The sequence below is a fragment of the Microtus oregoni genome, unplaced genomic scaffold (genome assembly GCF_018167655.1).
Source record: "Microtus oregoni isolate MIOR12 unplaced genomic scaffold, Mior012 000088F_ref0000325, whole genome shotgun sequence".
In the NCBI taxonomy this organism is placed as follows: domain Eukaryota; kingdom Metazoa; phylum Chordata; class Mammalia; order Rodentia; family Cricetidae; genus Microtus; species Microtus oregoni.
The window spans coordinates 2,832,781-2,854,080 of NW_024544555.1; the positions used below are offsets into that span (position 1 = coordinate 2,832,781).

The following is a 21,300-nucleotide window of genomic DNA, read 5'->3' on the forward strand; positions in this document are numbered from 1 at the left end:
AGCAGTCAGGCAGGAGGAGTAACCCAAGCAGAGCAATGTGTCTTTGTGTGGCAGATCTCTTCAAGGTCTATTTCACTATGGAATGCTCGCTTTATTTGTCTTTAAAAGTTACGACGCTGAGGACACAGTCTAGTAGAATTAGTAACTATACTCAACTAATGAGATAAGCACCCTTTCCCTCCAAAAAGATAATTGATGGAATTCAATCCAGTTCCCCAAGGTTGTGCTGCCTGGGGTCATACTTGCCTATATTATCACAGCATTTTCATTTGACTCAGAAATCTTGAAGCTTTGTGGAGGAGGGGGGAACCCCAAGAAGCATGTAGCTGTTAATGTGAGAAATGGCTTTTCCTTTCTCTTGCCTTGTTCTCCGAGTAGTTTATCATCACTTGTGGCAGCTTTAAACACAACCTTATCATTTATCTTCATTTTCTCTCTTATATAGTAATTCCCATTGTCTTCCACTAATTTTTGAATGTTAACCTATTTGGCTTAGGGGAAGATGTTCAACCTTAATATTAGTATAGAAAAGAAAAGCGCATATGAACATGGGAATTTTTCTTCGAAGAGTCATTCTGAGATGCAATTGGCATTTGAAATAGCATCCCAAATGGGAAGATAATATCCTTGTTAATCAAAAAACTATTTAAAAACTCAATTAACAGAACATTATGCTATATAATTAATCTTCATTGAATTTCACTTTCTTTCCCATCCCCCCCCACAAAGTAGTTAATAAGCCTTTGGATTTTATTGCAATAATCAATAGGCTAAATTTCATACTATAATGTAACCTAGATATGGAAGACAACCAGACACTTCTTCGATACCGAACTAATTACATGAAAACCCACCATAAGTCTCCTTCACAGTAATGTGTGATAACAGAGTCTCGGAGTGAGACTTGAACAGAAAAGAAAAAAAATCACAAGAGAATAAATGGAAATAAGATGAGGTGATTTGGCCTCCAAGAGATCAGGGTTCCAAAAGGTAAACAGAACAATAAAAGCAGTTATAAGAAGGAATGAAATTAACTGGAATATAAAAAAAAAACAGAGACATAGACACCTGATCATCCTGAGGCACGCTTGAATCACTCCCAAAAAGCTAATCAAGAGTGGTCACATTTCAGATCTGTACCCTGGCTTTATATTGGAGGGGTTGGAGGATCATCTGCTTTACATTCTCTTCTCCTTTTTTCTATAAGATTGACCTGTGACTCACAGTATATACTTTCAAAATTAAATATGATAAAAGGGACAAATTTACAAGTGACCCACAGTGAACAGTCAAGGCTTAGTAACAGGAAGCCCTTGGCTGTGTGTCTTTCTCATCTTTAACAAGATCATATGCTTGGTTGTGTCCTAGACATTGCCTGCATTTTTCTGTACTTGATGCGAGACTCTTGAGACATACAAGCATGTATTCATCACAGACTCACACACATGATGAAATGAGTCATTCTTTAACCTCTTTGCTTGGGCAGCGGTCTGTAATTCTCTCTTAATCTTTGTGTTACCCTTTTCTGTTAGCATTCTTCAGTAGTGACTGAATTTCAAACTGGTTTTGGAATTTTTTTTTTTAACCCTCAAGAAAGGGGTTAAAATTCTGAATGCAGGCAACTTCATTCCCGGAGTGAATATGGGACCTGGCTTTATTCACCTGCCAGCATCCTTTCTTCTCTATGGGTTATCAATTCTCCCTACAGGGAGAGTTTGAAGGCAGATAAAGAGACTTTTTCTTGATCAGTTTTAGGGAGCATCCCTAGCTCCTCCGGTCTTGTGCTCCCGGTCCAGAACTTGATTTTCTCAGATACACAGACATCTGTTTTGCAGGCCCTAAAATATATTCAGGGATTAATAACTATTTTTTCAAAATGCCGACGGCATGTTGAGTTTCCTGAAATGCGTTCCCAGAATAACATGCGATGAATCTTAAGACAGGAAGTCACACCCCCTCAAACACCTGCAAGCAATCTCCATTAGGAAACTGCAGATAACGGGTTCCACAAAAATTGGGTCATAAATTGGATATTTATAAAAAGAATAGCTACTATTTACTGAGCCCAACTCTGCGTGTGCCATGATTTTTGCTAAACATCTTGCAAACAGGGTTTCTAAGTTTTTCACAAGCCCTTAAGGGACGGAGGAACACTGAGGTTAAGAGAGTCTTACAGGTCTGGTTGACTGTTTCTGAAAATATTAAACATGAGAAAGGAAATCACTTGCACATACCATTGGTCGACAGGAGAAAGTAAGCCGCGTTCTGCTGCGGGAGCCATCTTATCTTATTAATTTTTTCTTCTATCTCTAAACTCTTCAGGTAATCGAACTCGGGTTCATGGCTCTGGAATGTGCTGTAAACATTGTATTCACCCCTACGGTGAACCTGGTTTTTACTCTGTAGGACGGTAGAACACACACATAGAAAATTAAGACCATTTAAAGCAAGTGCCAACTCTTTTTTCCCTCTGAGCAAAGCGGTTAGGGGTGGGCTGGCAGGCTACATCACAGCGTGGGGAGGCCAAGATCATGGCAGTCATAGATTCAGCTTTAGTGTACTGGTTCCCAAAGCATGCACTCTGTTGGCTAATAACAGAAACATACACACACACACACACACACAATATGCACTTTTATAAATGATATCTTTAAACTATATTAACACAAAGTGTATATCATAACATATACATAGAAACAGAAGGTGCCGGGTGTGGTGGTGCACAACCTTAATCCCAGCACTTGGGAGGGCAAGGCAGGTAGATCTCTGAATTTGAGGCAAGCCTAGTCTACAAAGAGAGTTCCAGGACAGCCAGGGCTGTTACACAAAGAAACCCTGTCAAAAAACAAACAAAACAAAACAAAAAACAAACAACAAACAGAAAACAAAGAAGCAAGAAAGAAAAGAAAAGGAAAGGAAACAAGTTAAAATAGGATAAGACTTTGCAATCAATATAAATAGAAGATCTAATATTCGAATCTGCAGATGCTCACACATACTTATAACAATCCCTATGAAAGGTACAGAGTGGTGGCAACTTTCAGTGCTCACGGGATCGCTGAGACATAGGCAGATCTGAGAGAGGGACCCTAGAGGCTCAGGGCTGTAAGTGACTCTTTCAAAGTCACACAGCAATTGTGGTGCGGATTTGGACATGGGTTCCTCCCACCTCCATTTTATCCAGTGTCGTGATGAAAGGGCCATCTGCACATGAGTGCCATCTGCATCAGGAGGAGAAGAATGGACTTTACCTCCTTCTTTCCCCTAGCACTAATTATGCAAAGTGCAAACAGCAGGCACTAAATAAATGATGAGACACAGGAGCACAAAGCCAAGGGCCTGAAGTCACAGAAAAAGGTGAAGAGGAGGAAAAAGCCTCTTGAAGAGGACAGAGAGAGAGAGACAATAGGGAAGATGGATGGCAGGTATTTTAGAACCGTGCCACCCAAATCGTGTCTCGAGATTTGGCTTTGAAAAATCTGTTCAAAAATTAAAATTTGGGTTTCATTAAACATATTTTAAATAGAAGTTTGATTTTTAAAGAAAAGGGTCCATTTAAAATATATGATCTTAAACGGAAACAGGACACCCGGAGGCGTGTCTCAGCTTGCCTGGAAGTGGGTACTTCTGTTGAGTTTAGTGGCCTGCAGACACTGAGGACTGAGGTCCTTTGGAGCAGCTCTGGCGGGAGTGATAACACTATTAAAGGGTCACTGGCCTCAACTGATGCCACACGGTCTTTGTCAGACAAGCCATGTATGTGCCTGAGCCCCAAACTCTGCGGAAGCTGAACACTGAACTCCATGATCTCATCCTCGCTGATGTTTGTGTTCTGGTGAACCCACCCATACTGCTTTGGAAGGTGTGCCCCCCATCATTCTCCTAATGAGTCAGGCTTCCCAAATTCCCCCGTAAATGAGAATAGGTGAAACCTATAAATAGTTAGCAGGAAATGCGGGGTGGAATATTACTGGCGACATGCAGCCTTGGGTAATTTATGCTAAATAGCTCTTCCAGTTCCCCTTAATCATAGCTGTGAACCTAATTGGATTTTTTTTTTTAAATTGGAGATTTGAAAATCAGTTTTCAAAGGACTTCAGATGCTGACACCCTCGATGCTCTCCTGCTAACTCACAGAGGACCGGTCCACCTTAACAAAAAATTTCTCAGAGGCTTGATTTGCTACCATCCAAATCAGACTGTCAAGTGTGTGTAGCATGTGCCAGACCAATTAGCACCAGACAGCTCTGGAAAAAGCAGGAAAAATTCCAGGTCACGAAGAGCGATTTAGTTCTTACTTGCCAACTACATTTTCATGTTTCTGGGGCCAACGTAATAGGCTGGGTGCCTGATTTAATGCTGAGTACTTGAATTTACACAGAACCCCCAAGGGATTATGAAGCCCTTATAGAAATTAATTGCAAATAACGTGCAATTACCAAATATATCACCCCTAAATGAGGCTTTCCTCTTTGGAGGGGGAGGTGTAATGCAAATGGCTTGGAGGCACAAGGCGGGCATTAAATTGCTAGGGAAGTCTCTTGTGGAGTCCTCCTCTTAACACCAGGCCTCCCCCACATCTCCCCAGTGCCCAGGGAATCTCGGAGGAAGACAGTGGCAGATGGGAGAGTGGCTAAAACACACACTACCCTGCTGGCAGGACTAGAGTGTGCCAGCAGAGGGCAAGGAAACCAAATTGGGCCATTCTGAGAAAACAGAGACAGGCCTGGGAGGGGGAGCATCCTCAACTCATGTGGGGGAAAGAGGATTTCTAGTGGAACCCAAGCCCCAGGAAGAAACCAGCCCCAGACGTGGCATGAGAGACGATACCCAGCACCACACTAACGTGCCATCTGTTGGGCCGAGAAGCCCTTTTGAAGGATTTCACCCTTTTGGTGGGCTGAGCATCATTTTCTTTATTGACCCGACATGCCCTCCTTACAGCTGTTGTCAAATAAAGCTATTTTCCTCTCCCAGATGTATTCTGGCAGTACCTGAAATGAAGGGAGATGGGATTTCAACACCCGGAGGACAGATCCCAAGACAACAGCTGGAGTTTGCTCCTCCAGAAGCACCTGTGGAATTGTGCAGGTCAGATGAGAACAGCTGCTGTTTTCCAAGGTTCACTATGCAGAAGGAGCCCTGCCCGGGGAGAGCCCTCTTAGGGGTGCTTTTGTGAGCTTGAACTTAGAACTGCGGATGCTAATGACTTTCTGGCAGTTTTACTTTGGTGAGCAAAGAGACAAGGCAAGGTTAAGGGTGACAGACACGTGAGGATTAAGGCACAGTGGGAGGCCTCCTCTTAAAAAGGGAAGAAAATGAGAATTTCCAAGTGGCTGACACTTACCTCCTGTTCTCGCTGAAATATTACAACCCGACCCCCCTTGTCCCCTGTCGCTAGTAACTCTCCCGTGTGGTTGAATTCTACCGTAGAGATAATGTCAGCTGAAAAGAAGAAGACAAAAGCAATTTGAGTAACGGCACACTTACTTCGAAAGGGTAGATAATAGACACACTTTCCTGTGCATTTAAGGGCTTAGGGCTCCGGCTGTGCAGTGGAATTTACAGGGTTTTATGTTCTGCATTTTAAGTACCACTTGAAGCAGCAGTTGGGAAAGCGAATTTCCTAGGTGGCCCCCACTGCACTCTGGGCTGCTCCTGGAATATCTGAGGCAAACTGAGGGGCAAGGCGTGTTCACACCCTTTGTTTTGTGGAAGAGAAAGTGATTTTTTTTTCCCTCATGGAAATGGCGGCTTCCTTTGCTAACTTTCACTGTCCACAGGCCCCTATTCCACTCTAGGAAGTCCCCACACAGGTGTCAGTGGGGTGGTTGGCGCTGGCTCTGATAACTGAGGGAAGCAGCTTGAGGATGTCAGTGCTGATGCCAAGCACAGAGAGCACAGGGGTCGCTGGGATATCTCATTCGCGTTCGAACTTCACCCAGGCTCTCCCTCTTGCCTAAGCCCAGAACCTCACCTGGTGATCACTCCCTTTTTCCAGGACAGGGTACTGGAGAGGCAGTGTCACAAGGTCAGAGAAAGGGGCAGGCGCTAGGAACACAGAGCATCCATAAGTGGAGAGGGAACATCAGCTTGAATGCGGGTCACCCCGGTGGCGCAAAGACAGGTGAATCACCCACGACTGGATTTATTAGGGCTAGTTTTTGAGACAATGTCTGGGGTTCATTTCCCCACTATCTTTCCCCCACATGACATCAGCAATTGGAGGGAACAAATGAGCTTAGAGATAAGGAGGAGAGAGCCTGAAAGAGAAGGGAAAGGAAAAAGAACAAGAGAGGCAAAGGATTGTGATTAAGCCTCTGACTGGGGGACTGGCTGAAGCTTGAACCTATGACAGCAAAGGCAAGGGCAAGGTGGAAAACCATGGCAACAGTTCCAAAGAACTCAAGTCTCATCTCTTGCTTGTGTATCATCATCTTAGGATGCTCCTGGTATGCCGGCATTAGTTAGATAAATGACATAAAATTTCCCACCTGACAGCAGTGTCTTTTCCATACATGAAAATATTCTTAATTCTCACCCTTTGTGCAGAAGTAGAGAGAGTCATACATTTTATTTTGACCCCATCAGTAGTCAGTTCAAACTCCACAGGGAAAAGAACATGGAAAAAGCAGTCCCTTTTAAGGAGCAGGTGCAACATGGCACATGCTGTCTGAGCTCCTCAATCTTTAAGGAATTGGCACCCAGACATCTACATCTTAATGTAAATACCGCAAATTCTATATACCGACAATATTTTTTTCAACATGTGACAGTAGAAATAAATTTTTCCTGTTATGAGACAGGGTCTCTCTGGGTAGTCCAGGTTTGACCTGATGTCAGAGATACTGCAGACTAGTCTCCAACTTGACAGCTTCCTGCTTCCCCTTCCTGAGAACCGAGGTTTGGGGGTGTGTCACCAAGTTCAGGGCTAATAAAGGAAATCTTGTCTGCAGGCTGAGGGGGAGGCTCAGCGGGTAAAGTACCTATTGTGTAAGCCTGAGGACCCAAACTTGGGCTCTCAGAGCTCACACAGGAGGATAGTGTGGCATTCCCATCTCCCATTTCAGCACTGGGCGGTAGAGATGGAGGTCCTGGGACCTCGCTGGCCAGCTAGTCTAGCCGATTGGTGAGCCCCAGGTTCAGTGAAAGACTCATCTCAAAAAATAAGGAAGGAGAGGGGTTCAGTATGAGTGGGAGGGGATAAGAGAGGGTATGTATGATCAAAATACATTACATATATATATATCAAACTGTAAAATAATAATTTTAATAAATATTAAAAATATAGAGAGAGATAGAGGAAGATGTCAGATAACAACCTCTGACACATGGGGGTGTGTTTGCACATCTATACAAATACCATGCTCACACAGGCATATCCCCTTCACACACTAATCTCATCTATGGGTTGCATGTGGTTTGTGGGTCAAGTGTCTATGATTTCTGGCTTTTAACCATCTTCAATGTAGATAAGTCAACCTCATTCCTTATTGATCTAAACTGGAAATCAATTCCATTTTCTCAGGAAATGAAGCACAGAATAAGCAGCATGGTTGCTAAGCTTGGAAGGCCAATTCCTAAATCAGGAACTCACAAACGAAGGCAGAGCAGAGCATGGCTGGAGAACTGGCCACTTGTCCTCCTTAAAGCTCGGGTATCTTAACAGTTTACTCTTTGCTTGGAGGACAGAAGTCAGCTGCTAGCTGTCGGCAATTGCCTTAGAATGCTCTCTCCGAGATGTACCGAGGGCTAGTGTGTGCGACCAGCATCTCTACTGCTTCTGGCCTTTCTGTGAGGACAGAAATAGCTTCCTGATCTGCTTAGAACATAAGGTGGACTCAACTGTCTCTTTTCTCTTTCTAGCTTCTGTCAAGTCCTAAGTAATGAATCATGACTCTCACACTGTTCAAACACTAACAGAGAGAGTCAGAGAGAGAGAGAGAGAGAGAGACAGAGACAGAGACAGACATAGAGAGAAAGAGGATGTGTGAGCAATGACAAGGTGGTAGGGAGACCTGGCTAGGAACAAACCATGTCAACCTCACTTCACCTTTATTTTGTTTTGCGTTGTCTCAGATAGGCCTCGATATGCAGGTCAGGCTCACTTTGAACTCGCCAAATGGCCTAAAGCCTGGCCTCAAACTCCTGATCTTTCTGCCCCAGCCTCTGGAGTGTCATGGTTACCAGTGTGTGCCGTCATGTCTGGCTCACTGGGGCTGAGTTTTAATGTTCTGCTTCTGTGCAGCTCATGCCCTTGCCTTGGGCAGCAACGTTGACACACAGAACTCTGGACTGTGGGCTAGGCAGCCTCTCCACCGAGAGCTGAGGGTGAGCTCTTTCCTTTGGGTGAGGTTAGGTATCAACATAGTTAAGTTCAAACATGAGCCCTGGTTCATCTCTCAACAAAAGGCCACTCTCAGCAAAGCAAAAGCTACTTGTGAAGACGTGACTCTACTCAGACTCTGAAATGTCTTTCCTTAAAATCTAAATCACTGAAAATAGGACAGGATTCAAGTTGAAATCACATAACCCCAGCCAGCACCACTAGAACCATCCATAATGAAATATAAGGTATTGCCCTAGACCATAAAATATTTCTCACTTATGTTGCAATTGTCCCCATTGTTCAGGCCTCTGCCTTCCTTGAGAACCTTGCGAGAGAAAGAGCGACTTGAATGGCCGGAGCATGCAATTCCTCTATCCTCTTTCAAAGACTTTTGATTTGTTAGAATCCTACCAGCCAACCTGGAGGGGATAGGAGGCTGCTGCAGATCAGTTGATATCTGTTTTGAACTTTCCTGCTTCCTGACTCATTTATCACCGCTAAGCAGCTAGGTAGAGCTGGAAGACTTCACTGTCCCATCCATCTCTACTTATCTCTGTCTCTGACTGCCTAATAATTGATAGAAAACTCATGAATCACCTTCACATTCCAATTTCCAAATACCGGGACTTCAGATGCCCATTTTCTTGTGTTTGAAACATGCTGTTCATAGAGCAAACCTTGGCTGCTCAAGACAGGCGGACTTCTGTGAGCCTGGAAAGACGGGGAACTGGGCCCAACCGTAAGCTAGCAAACGTCGCTACAGCAACCTCATCCTAAATCGTGATTGACAGAAATCAATCCTTCCCAGGGCATATGACTCTCACCATAGATAAGTTTATAGGACAACTCAATATTGCACTAAATTTCATTTCAATATAATTGCACTGCCGGGTATGAAATTAAAACCTGAAGCATTTCCCCTCTAATTTCTATATGGGTGGTGATAAAGCACACACTGGCTGAGAAACAAAAGCCCCAGACAGTGCCTGGGGTCAAATGTGGTTAAAGGGTTTTCTCAAGGAAACCCTGTGTGGTATGAGACTGGCCGTGCTCCCCACCTATTCGTGCTGATTTAATTTCCACAACACAGTGGCCTGCTAACCCTGTTTCTAGCTCAATTGGCGCCGCGAAGACTGACTTTTTTCTTTTAAAAAAATCAATCTGGGGATCTTACAAAAGTTTCACACTAGTAATTTTCTACATCAAGTCTGCATTTACCTGAACAATGGATATTGACTCGGCAGTTGTATTCACAAGATGGGAGGCTGAGGGGGAACAGAGGGAGCCCTGAAATTATGGCCTAGTCTCCCATAGTGTCTCCCCAGGCTGGAGTCAGAACAGAGTACCTGGTCAAAAGAGATGCGTGTGTGACTGGGTGACATATGGACTGGGGTGGCATTTTGATCAAAAGGACAAGGTGGCTTATACTCAGAGTCCCTGGGCCCACTGGTGGAGCCATTGCACTGTCCAGGTCGCTGGTACTGCCTCTAACATCAATCATGGTGATAGAAATGAACAGGTAATGAGGTCAAGCCTTATCTTCCATCTAAAACACGTTCCAAGGATAGGGAGCCATCTGCCCTACTGTATTGACCATTTGGTCCCACCCACTCAAGCCTGGGCTTTCCTCCTGATGATCAAGTCTACTCTTGGCTGTTTTTGTATCTTTGCTTCAGACAAGGATGTTTGGAAGGATGGAAAATTCACCTCACAGCATACCACAGTAGTGAAACTACAGTAGTGAACTAGCAGTTGCTAGGTTTCTATAGGAAAAAGTAGGAGCATCCCTCTAGGCGAGGTGTCTTGCCTCATTGGCCATGGGGGCATCAGGAGAATGGGCATGTATACCCATGCTATTCCTCATAGGAATCTCTAGTCAGACTGCCCATGGCCTTATGGATCATTAAACAAATGGGGAGCTTTGGGACCTGACAGGGGAATCACTTACTCCTGTCTCTGTGAGTCTGTGGTCTCCCTTCTCAGTCTTGGGTCTCAGTTTTAAGTCGACACCCATGTTTTCAGGTCAGGTTTTCTTGGGAAAGCTTTCGTAACTGAAATAGTGTCTTGTGGTCCAATTAAGGGGCAAGATACAAGCTACATTCTTGTCTGCTCTACACTTCCTGCCTAACCCAGACTTGACCTTTGTTATGTGAACAGTGTCTGGGGAAATGAAATTCTTTTTCTTTAATGGGGTATCATGAATTGTGTCCACACTGGTTTTAACTTCAACCCGATGCTATTCTTCCTCTCACAGACGACTATTAGGACAAGTATCCAGTAGTTTCACTCTTAAGGATCATATCACAATTGTGCCCTCAGTTAACAATATGTTAGTCTGCTCTTGCCTTCCAAGTTCAATAAGGGCAGACAGCGTGCAATGGAGGAATTCTTCTTGGGTAACCCCTACTCAGTCCTTACCTACTTCTATGCTTCATCTATAGAGCAGAAAAGTCTGGCTACTGCTTCTTCTCCTTTGTACTCAGGTGACCAACAGGTCACTCAGGTGATAAAGAGGGTAGGACTGAAGATTCTAAGGCGAGTTTATTTTTCTAAATTCATTTTTATTATTTGTAATTGTGTATGTGTATGCATCTGTATGTGGGTATGTGCATGTGAGTTCAGGAACCCGCAGAAGCCAGAGGCATCCAATTCCCTTGGAGCTAGAATTAGAGGTGCTTGGGAGTTGCCCAGCATGTGTTCTTGGAGCTCAACTTTGGTCTTTTTCAAGAGTTCTTCACTCTCTTAGCTGTTAAACCATCTCTCCAGCTCCCGTGGCGGGGGGGGGGGGGAGGGGAGTTTTATTCTTGTGCTTTATCTATGTGTTCTTGTGATATATGTGTTATGTTTTCTTATGATTATATGTGTTCATGATATGTGGGTGGCACAGATCATGTGATATGGGGTAACATGAGGACTTTAAGAGGCTAAGAGACTGCATGTTGACAGCTGGAGAAACGGGACAATATGTTTAATGACAAGTGAGGAGCTAAGACCTTCTTCAGGTCAGCTATGTCTGAGCTTGCAAAAACACTTGACACTATGGCTTAAGTCACTGTTAGAATGACTTCCCTGCTATTTGAATGTAAAAGTATTCTTGTTTGTTTCTTTGTGTGGAGCTGAAGTTTAAACCTTGGACTTTACTACACCTTATCCCTAGAAGTACGTCACTAAGCGTACTGTTCTGCCTGGGTCTTCCTCATAGTTCTCAGCACAGGACCGGATTACTAATTCAGATTGAACTGGAACAACATGGCTCCCTGCCCCCAACCAACGCCCCTTCCTCTGTCTCTCATGTGCACACATTAATTTCACTCTCCTACACGGCCAGTTTCCCTTTCCACTTGGTTAATTAGAATACGGCATGATTTGTTTCCTCCTTCCCCTGCTGTGGAGATGGTGTACTATTTTTCAACCGTGCAAATATGAAAGCAGGGTACTGTGAGAGGATGCCCACTCCAATTCACACATGGTGGCCATTATAAAATTATGCCTTCAAAGGGCCCTAGCCAAGCCCTGTTCGGGAGTTGTGCTCTCTCTGCTCGTCTGCAGCCAGACTCTCCACGCTTGCTGAGCTGTGAAGGTCCAGATGGGAGGAGGCAGGTGAGTCATCAGCACCATGCTGTTCCCATTAAAAGGCACACGGCTTCACCGGGATGGCCAGCTCTCCAGCATGAACTGTCGCGAGGCGGCACACATGTGGCACATGTGTGCTGATGGAAGAGGGAGCTTCCCTACAGATGGAACGCTACTTCCCCACGGGGTAGAGGTGTCTTCCCAATGACAAGTCTCTCAGTGCAGAAAGACACAGTGGGAAAGTGATAGCCGTCTGGACTTGCCTGAGAGCCCGTGTGGGGAGCAGTGGAATCTGCTGTCAAGGTGTCTTCCATCTGTCACCCACTCTTCCAAAACACAGAGGAGTCATTATCTACTCAGGTGATGCAAACCCTGCCAATCTTTCAGACCTATTATCTGAGCAATGCGGGGCATCTGTAGCTGACCCTGTTTGCTGCTCACGCATCAGGTCCAAAAGGACAAAGGATGGTAGGTAGCTCCAAGCCAGGCACTGTGCCACCAAAACACACTTGTTATGGCATTTGCTAGGCACATCTTTAGTCAGGAATTGTGCTGCGCAAGATGCTCTGAAGTCAGTAAGGCAAGATGTCCATTCCATGGGAGCTGAAACTGCCCTATTTGAGAGTTGGCTCAAGTATCGCTTTTCCAGGGAAGCACTGTGACTTCTCCCAAGGCCAGGCTAGTTCCCTTTCATTTGCAGCCTCATTGCTCCCCTTACTTCCCCCTCATAAGTTATCATCTCTTGTCATTAGCACTTATTACAGCGGTATTAGGATCATTTGAACGCCTCTCCCACGCACCAAATTATAAACTCCACAAGGAACCCTCAATGCCTAGCTGGACGTCTCAGCACAGGACAGATGCCCCTCAATGCTTTGTTCTTTGGTGGATTGCCAAGGAAGAGTCAGTACCAAAAGCAGACCACTGAGAACAAAAGTCTGAACAGAGCAACAGAGAAACACTGGTGGATGCACGAAGAATTTGAAGGTATGGGGAGCCAAGGGAGCACGTCGTTAGAACAATGAGTGAAGACTATAGAACCAGGTAGACAGATCAGTGAAGAACAGGGTCCCTTGAGTCACAAGTACAGGAAATAGTTAGGGAAGAAAAGGGCCCAAGGCAGTGTGCTCTTTGAGAGAAGACAGGGAGATGATGACCGAACAGGAAGTGAGTTCTGAGCTTTTGGCTGTGACATGAAAGGATGCTATTTAATGAGTTATTTAGATGTTTTAGAGCTATGAGTAGAGTATACTAAAATTTCCCCCCAAACACAAGTGGTTCTTAAGCGTGAGTGGATTCAGTGTAGAGGACTGAAAAGGCGTGGTAGGTGAAGACACAGGAAAGAGAGGCTGTGGAGACAGCCTGTTTGGCAAAGTGCTTGCCACACAAACACAAGGTCCTTAGTTTGGATCCCCAGTATGCGTGTAAAATCGACTGCCACCTCAGTTCTAGGGTGGAGGCTGGAAGCAGAGGTAGGTGGATCTCCAGAGTTTGCTGACCAGCCATTTTAACCAATAGGTGAGCTCCAGGTTCAGTGAGAGACCCTGTCTCAAAACGTAAGGCAAAGAGTGGCTGAGGGAGACAACTAATGTTGACCTTCAGTTTCCACACCTCTGTCTTCCCCACCCAGACACACACACACACACGCGCACACACACACACAGACAGACACACACCAGACATACACACACACAGAGATACAGACATAGATACACACATACACACACACAGACAGATACACAGACACACACATAGACACACACAGACAGAGACACATACAGACACACAGAGTCATAGACACAGATACACACATATACACACACACAGACAGACACACACATATTAATACACACACACATACAGACACACAGACAGAGACACAGACACAGATACACACACACACACAAAGACAGACACACACACACACAGATTTACACACAGACACACACATACAGACACACACACACACAGACACAGACACATAGACATTCACACACATAGGCGCACACACACAGACATACACACACAGAAACTGTAGGGGGAGAGGTTATTCAAAGATAGCAGTAATAGAGGATTTTGGACCACAGACTATGAATCCCAGTTTTCACATTAAAAGAAATGAGAAGTCATTGTTGCAGTTTGAAGTGACACATCTCTCCACATCCCTACATTTAAGAGATTTCTATTGTGCACAGAAAAAGCAATTGACCATTAGGTCCAGTACAGTCCTCCTTAAATTCTATATGGTCCTAAACAAATGAATGAAAACAGTAAGAAATGAGTTGGAGCCTTTCCCTAAAACATGGTTTCTATGACAACAGAAAGATTCGGAGGCTGCTAATTCATATGCTATTATGGTGAGGTAGTTTTTTCAATAGTAAACATTAGAATCAAGTGTGCCATCAGTATTTTGACAAATCACTTGAGATTTTGCTGTTTCTCTTTCTGACCTGAAGTTGAGGTGTTTTGAAGACTATGATAAGATATGAGTCTACTTCAGATAACCTTTCCCAACCTTAAAAGCAAGACTGGATACACAGGGTAAACAGGAAGATAGAATGAATAGTGCCAATTTCGTCACCAGTGGGCTCCAAGTTTCAATGAATATTCACAAGGAAAGACACTGTAGTACACACATCTTGCTTTTCTACCTTCACTGACAACTGGAAACTTTGAAAACATATTGTATTTTACTTTTCAGGAAGTTAAATGCAACTCATATGGTTTATATGATGGTGAAAAATATTAAACAGAAAATAGAGAAGAAATCAATACTAATAGATTCATTCATTAATCTATCTGTCCAGCTAATAGACTCTCAAATATACCAACTGTAGCAAGCACTCTTTTAGTCAAGCCCTGAGATGTTGGTTAATAAAATAAAAAAAAAAACTGTTCATGTAGAGCTCATGTTGTAGTTGTGGGGAAAGGACACAGCAAATAGCATTTTATATTGTGTTCTGTGAGGACCAACTAGAACTGAGCAGGGGAGATGAATAGACTGGAGGCTGAAGGATAACTCAAAGAGGGTGTCAGTGACTGGCCTACGGGGCAGCCTGCAGTAGGCAAGGGGTTTCCAGACCCAGGGGCCAGGAAGAGATCATAAAGAGGAGCATGCATATGTCAAGGGTAACCAGAGCAAGGCAAGGAAGGAGAAAATGGAGGCAGAGCACTGAGAGGCCAGATCATGCCAAGTTCTTTCACGCCACAGCAAGCAGTTTGGCTTAGATGGAGTGAGACGGGCACAGTGACACAATGTACTTGAATCACCAAATTGCACATTAAAAATGGTCACACCAGTAAATTTTAGTGGGGTCCTACCCATAGACAAAGAACCACAGGCATCTAATGACCACTGAGGGAGGGAAAGTTAGGATTTCCCAGGGATGAGCCCTAAGAATGGTTATCTAATCGCAAGTGGTCAGCCCTGTTACAAACATACAAGCAACACCAAATGGACATAGCAGATTACATTTAAATGTTTGTATATGTACAATGCGCACGTGTAACAATTACAATGAAAAAGAGGCCATCAATTTGAGAAGGAGTGAAGGGGGTTAGGGAGAGTCAAGGGATGGGATATAAAAGAGGTTGGGATAAAGAAAAATAAGCAGGAATGATATAATCATATATTTTTTTTTTTTTTTTTTGGATTTTCGAGACAGGGTTTCTCCGTAGCTTTTGGTTCCTGTCCTGGAACTAGCTCTTGTAGACCAGGCTGGCCTCGAACTCACAGAGATCCGCCTGCCTCTGCCTCCCGAGTGCTGGGATTAAAGGCGTGCGCCACCACCGCCCGGCGATATAATCATATTTTAATTACATTTTTTAAAACTCTAAATTCTGTTACAAACATTTTACTATAAAGTAAATGGCAGGTTGCTGGGGAATTGTCAACAGAGGAACAGTAGATTTTTATGATAATCAGTTTGGGGATGTGAGGCTGTGTGTGGAGGGGTGCCATTGGGAATGCATGAGGTAATGCAGGTGAAAGATGGAGGAACTCTGGTGCAGGCAGCTGCCGTGGAGGCAGAGAGAAGCCAGATTCTGCATGTACGCTGAGGGCAACCCATTGGAATTTGGTGATGGACCGATAACAAGAGTGATTTCGAGGTCTGTGCCCTTGGAGGTGTCTCACTGGAGGTTTGAATTTTGAGAGCCGAGCAGGCTTTTGCAGGGACACACAGATGTTCAGTCTCATGCATTGGAAATGTGAGAGTTTCTAAATAGAGCTGGTAAGTGAGTGGGCTGCTGGAAATGGGGTCTGGAGTTTAGGGTTTTGGAGACTGCTAACAATCAAATGATATTTAAAGGCACAAGGTGGTATGATATCTTAAGGAGGGTGTTTGGTAAAAGAAAGGAACAGAACCTTGGGACATTCATCTAAAGATGGGGAAAGGGGCTGGAAAGATATCTCAGTAGTTAAGAGAATGGCTGCCCTTGTAGAGGAGCAGAGTTTAGCTCCTGGGATATAGTAGCTTACAACCATCTTTAACTCCAGTTCCAGGGGTTCTGATGGCCTCTTCTGGCCTATTTGGGTACTGCACACATGCAGTGCACATACATACTTTCAGACAAACACTCATACACAGAAAATAAAAATAAACATTTAAAAGAAGCTGGTGGAGAGCTTGGCATCCTAGATGACAAAAGAAATGTGGAGTGGGTAATGTTGTCCAATAATACTAATAGATGAGAAAAAAAGGCTAGAATCCACCTTTGCAGGAATACTGTAAAGGTCACATTTAACTTTGACAAGTACAATTTCTGTGGACCTGTAGGAGTGTATTTGAAAGAGGACAGAAGGAGAGAAATTTGAGATGATAACTATAAGTAAATATTGCAAAGAGTTGTGGTGTACAGAATGACAAAGAAGTGTGTGTGTGTGTGTGTGTGTGTGTGTGTGTGTGTGTGTATGTGTGCATGTTTGTAGTTTGTAGCTGAGTGCTTGTCTATTATGTGAGGGGTCTTGGGTTTGATTCTTGGGCTTCACTGAGATGGGTAGAGAAAAAGAAGGGAGGATGGTAAAGGAAGTGGGGCAAATGGGGGTATTTTATAATATCATGGAAGTAATAGCGTTGCTTATTTGCCCATGAGAAAGTTGCAGCAGTTAAGGAGAAATGAATGATGAAGATGGAACAGGGTGGAATTGCTAACTGAACACAGAACTGTTCTTAAGAAGGAACAAACCTGAAACCCGGACATTGTCACTACTAACACTTAAAGGGACATCAGCACAGGCTCCTTTCCTACCCAATGCCAAAAGGCAGGAACAAAAAAAGCCTTTGAAATGCTATCTACACATAAGATTTAGCATGTCTCTCAAGACGCTTAACACTACTTAGTACCAACAAACTCTGCATATGAAAATTATTGAAAGGGTTTATTTTACAACATATATTTTCCTACACTTCAGCTCAAAGTGAAAGGTGATCAGAGAGTACTACTTGGGCATTTTAGAGTTCCTTGTGGCAGCTGTGAGGACGTCAAAACCCCATTGTTCTTCTTTTGTTTCTTATCCAGTTCCCTCCTCTCACCAAATTCTTTTTTTTTTTTTTTGAAGCCAGGCATAGAGAGGGCTCTATTCTTCTAGCTACCAATCTGCTGACCAAGCTGATGGATGCTCACCTGTGCACACTTTGAAGTGATGTGCAATTATCCCCACCCCCCGCCCCGAGCTCTTCCACATGGGCAGCCAGACCCGCTCACAGCCTTTGCTGAGCAGCTTTCCCAGCTCATGGAAACAAGCCTGTCAGATGGGGAGAGAAACCCTGCACGTTCCTCCTTGATTTATAGACACTTACCGATGGCCAGACCAGGGTGCTGGTACCAGGAACAGTCCAGGCCATGTGTGTGTGTGTCTTCCATGAAGTCTGTCTTTAATGGAAACTGTGGCTGCACATTCCTTACTGTGCAAAGACTACAGGGAAAGGATGGCAACTGTTAAGAAGACTCAGCTGAAATGAATGAGCTGGTGACGTAGTTCCAAGCGCTTTCACTCTTAGGGAGACGCCACTGTTGCAGATTAGAAAGACAGAGTTGCTCTCTGAAAATGTCACCTACTGAATGGCTTTACTATATCTCAGGCACAGGACTAGACGGCCTGTGTGTACCTCTTCTCCCAGGTCTGTTTCCATCCTCATTCAATGTCTATGTCTTCTCTGGCCAGAGGCTGTGGTTTGGGTTTTACGGTATGTTATGTTATGTTACGTTATTTATTTATTTTTGAGGTTTTTCGAGACAGGGTTTCTCTGTGGCTTTGGAGCCTGTCCTGGAATTAGCTCTGTAGACCAGGCTGGTCTCGAACTCACAGAGATCCACCTGCCTCTGCCTTCCAAGTGCTGGGATTAAAGGCATGCGCCACCATCGCCCAGCCTACGTTATGTTATTTAAGTAGCACTTTAATTCTTTGACCTTAGATGGGGCTGGGGGGTAGGGGTGTCAAGTTACTTGCTCCAGTTTGGAACATTAATGATTAGGGGATTTGAGATTTGAGCCCCAACTATAGTCCTCCCCCAAATTACATATTTATGTATTTTGTATTTGTGCACTCATGCATGTGCTTGTGTGTATGGGAGTGGGCATGCATGTGTGGCGCATGTGTGGCACATGTGTGGAGGTCAGAGGGCAACTTGTTGGAGCTGGTTCTCTCCTTCCACTACATGGGCCACAAGGATCAAACACAGGTTGTCAGGCAGACACTTTTACTCAAGGTCCTCTAAAAAGGAATTCTTATTCACAGTATGCATATGTATGTATATGTGTATCCATATATAGCTGTGTGTATGTGTGCATGTATTATTTTTTTAGCCCATCACCCAGGGTTTTGGGTGTTACTTATTAGGGTGGCAAGTTAGGTTGACTGGGATCAGCCTAATGTCATCTTTTTCACACACCTGAAGTTTGAGCCACATTTAATCCTTCACCCCCTCTAGAGAGTCATGATCTTGACTGACTAGTTCTCACTCTATTTCATTTCCCCAATATTTTAGGATTAGCATCTTTTAGAAATAAAACGAGATTGGTTTCCACTTAAAAGTTCACTAATCTAGTGGGAATTCTCTTATTGAAAAGGACACACTTAATTTGGGTTATGGTACAAACGTCAGCAGATGACTTGAGTATATGAAGGGTGTAGGTTATCTCCCTAACTAGGTTATGAGTTCCCTGAAGACAGAATCATATGTTTGTTTGACATCTCCCTAGCCTTTCTTCTACTACATAGGCTCTTATATTGTACACAGCAAACAAGACATAGCTGGTCCATAGCTGGCTAGTTAGGATGCCCATGGGACAACTGTTGGTTTGTACAATGCGCACACCAGCTTACTTGTCTAGAACTTGTTATTTCCAATGGTCCATGGCTGCAGCATCATGGTTTGGGATACATCTAAGATAAAGCTGGTTGTTGAGAAACTAAGCAGCCATTTTCCGAAGCAGTACCCCAAACACAGCAGATGGGAGAGGAATGGACATCAGGTCAAGTTTCCATTTTTTTCTAACTTATCTGCTTTTAGGGAATTCTTCATCGACAGGTTTCTTCAGTCTAAATCTTTGCCTTTGGAGAGGATGGGAAGGCAGAGGGCTCAGGATATCTGATTGCTAAGAAATGTGGCAGCAAGATTCCTTCCTTCCCAACATGGTCTAGTGTAGTTTTTTAGCCATGACTATGTGTTTGTTGATTATGTTCTGAAAATTCTTGGGAAGAAATAAAATTCAGTGTCTTATCTGGCAACAGGAGAAATCAAAGCATTTACTACTAAAGGTTGTTCAGTGCTAGCTATGATCTCAAATACACTTCTTGCTTCTTCAGTAGAATGGAAACCATTATAAAATGTACTAGACACCATTCTAAGGATGTCCTGTGGTTATTTAATGGTAATGAAACTGTGGTCTTACATAGCTTCCTGACACCTCTTCTCACTCTATTCTGGTTGTGCACGTGTTTGCAGGACCCCATAAAAATACCTTGCCTCCCTCTACTTTGGGGTATTCACACCTGATGCTCCCCTTCTATCTAAAGACTCCCCCATTCTCCTTTGGCTTCCATCTCTTTATTTGGAAAGTTTCTACTTAACTGGCACCCCTGAGAGCAGCTATTTCTGACGGCACCTTTCAAAGCCTTTCTACATCGCTCCTCAAAAGGAGCACACTCTTTCACCATGAAATACCAGAACCCATGGTTTTATGTTTGTTCTGGTGTTGTTACTGTGTTCCCTGTAGACTGTTACTGTGTTCCCTGTAGACTGTATAGTCAACCAGGGAAAATGGCATAGCTGATATTTCACTGGCTCAGTGTTTCATGAGTAGCAGGGACAAAGTTAGTGCTCACTGGAAGCATGGATTCTTGGGATACTCATTAATCTCACTGATACTTGTTACCAGTGACTTGGGCTTGTGTTCTCTAATACTGTACACACACCTGCGTGCATACACACACACACATGCATGCATGCACACATACATGTACACACACATGCACACAACATAATGGGTGCATTAGAGCCTAGGAATTATTAACATGTAAAACACCACAAACCTACACATGCTCAGCTAATGACATACACACATTTTGAAATGTACACTCTTGTGATACTTCAGTTTTAGCCCTTGTCTGAAACAGTTCACACTCTTTGGCTCTTCAGGAAGAAAAACATTAGCACACCAGAGACTGCCTCGGGAGATCTTTCTATGCCAAAAGTCTGACCCAGTGTGCTACTTCAACCAAACACATCTGATTGGCTCGCTGGATGACTGAGAAGGGATTGCTGGATTAGACAGTTTATTAGTGGAGGAGCCAGCTTTGAAGGCCTGCTGGTCTTTGTTCTGTGCCTGGAGTTAGCAGAATGCTACAGTGAAGGCTGAGTGACAGCTGTCAGTGAGTCAATAATGGCAGAAAGGGCAGCTACCCAGACTCAGTTTAAGTGACAGCTTCAGCTTTTACCTAGGAGATAATCTATGAAATGGTGGGGAATATTCTCTCTCTCTCTCTCTCTCTCTCTCTCTCTCTCTCTCTCTCCACACACACACACACACACACACACACACACACACACACCCCTTGTAGTGGTGCCAGACACACATTAACACTGAGATCAGAAGATCACTACTTATAGCAGCAGTTCTCAAATGCTCACATATCATATACCCTGCATATCAGATATTTACATTATGATTCATAACAGTAGCAAAATTGCAGTTATGAAGTAGCAATGAAATAATTTGATGTTGGGGGTCTCTGTAACATGAATAATGTGGGATTCCCCTCTGTATGCTGTGAATATGATATGTTAATTAATAAAGAAGCTGCTTTGGACCTATAGCAGGGCAGAACTTAGGTAGGTGGGAAAAACTAAACTGAATGCTGGGAGAAAGGAGGCGGAGTCAGAGAAAAGCCATGT

General features: G+C 43.9%; 1 protein-coding gene across 4 annotated transcripts in view; it reads right to left on the bottom strand.

Annotated features, from left to right (window-relative positions):
• Nucleotides 1-21,300, bottom strand: part of LOC121442259 (serine/threonine-protein phosphatase 2A 55 kDa regulatory subunit B beta isoform) — a 409,241-nt gene that overhangs the window by 92,864 nt on the left and 295,077 nt on the right. For 3 of the 4 annotated variants that reach the window (XM_041643737.1, XM_041643738.1, XM_041643739.1), the window contains 2 exons: nucleotides 5,348-5,445; nucleotides 2,235-2,400 (listed from right to left, as the gene is read on the bottom strand). In XM_041643737.1, the coding sequence (XP_041499671.1) occupies nucleotides 2,235-2,400; nucleotides 5,348-5,445 (264 nt within the window). Of the gene's footprint in view, nucleotides 1-2,234; nucleotides 2,401-4,994; nucleotides 5,062-5,347; nucleotides 5,446-21,300 lie in introns of those variants that run through there. The other variant, XM_041643740.1, reaches the window with a different exon arrangement.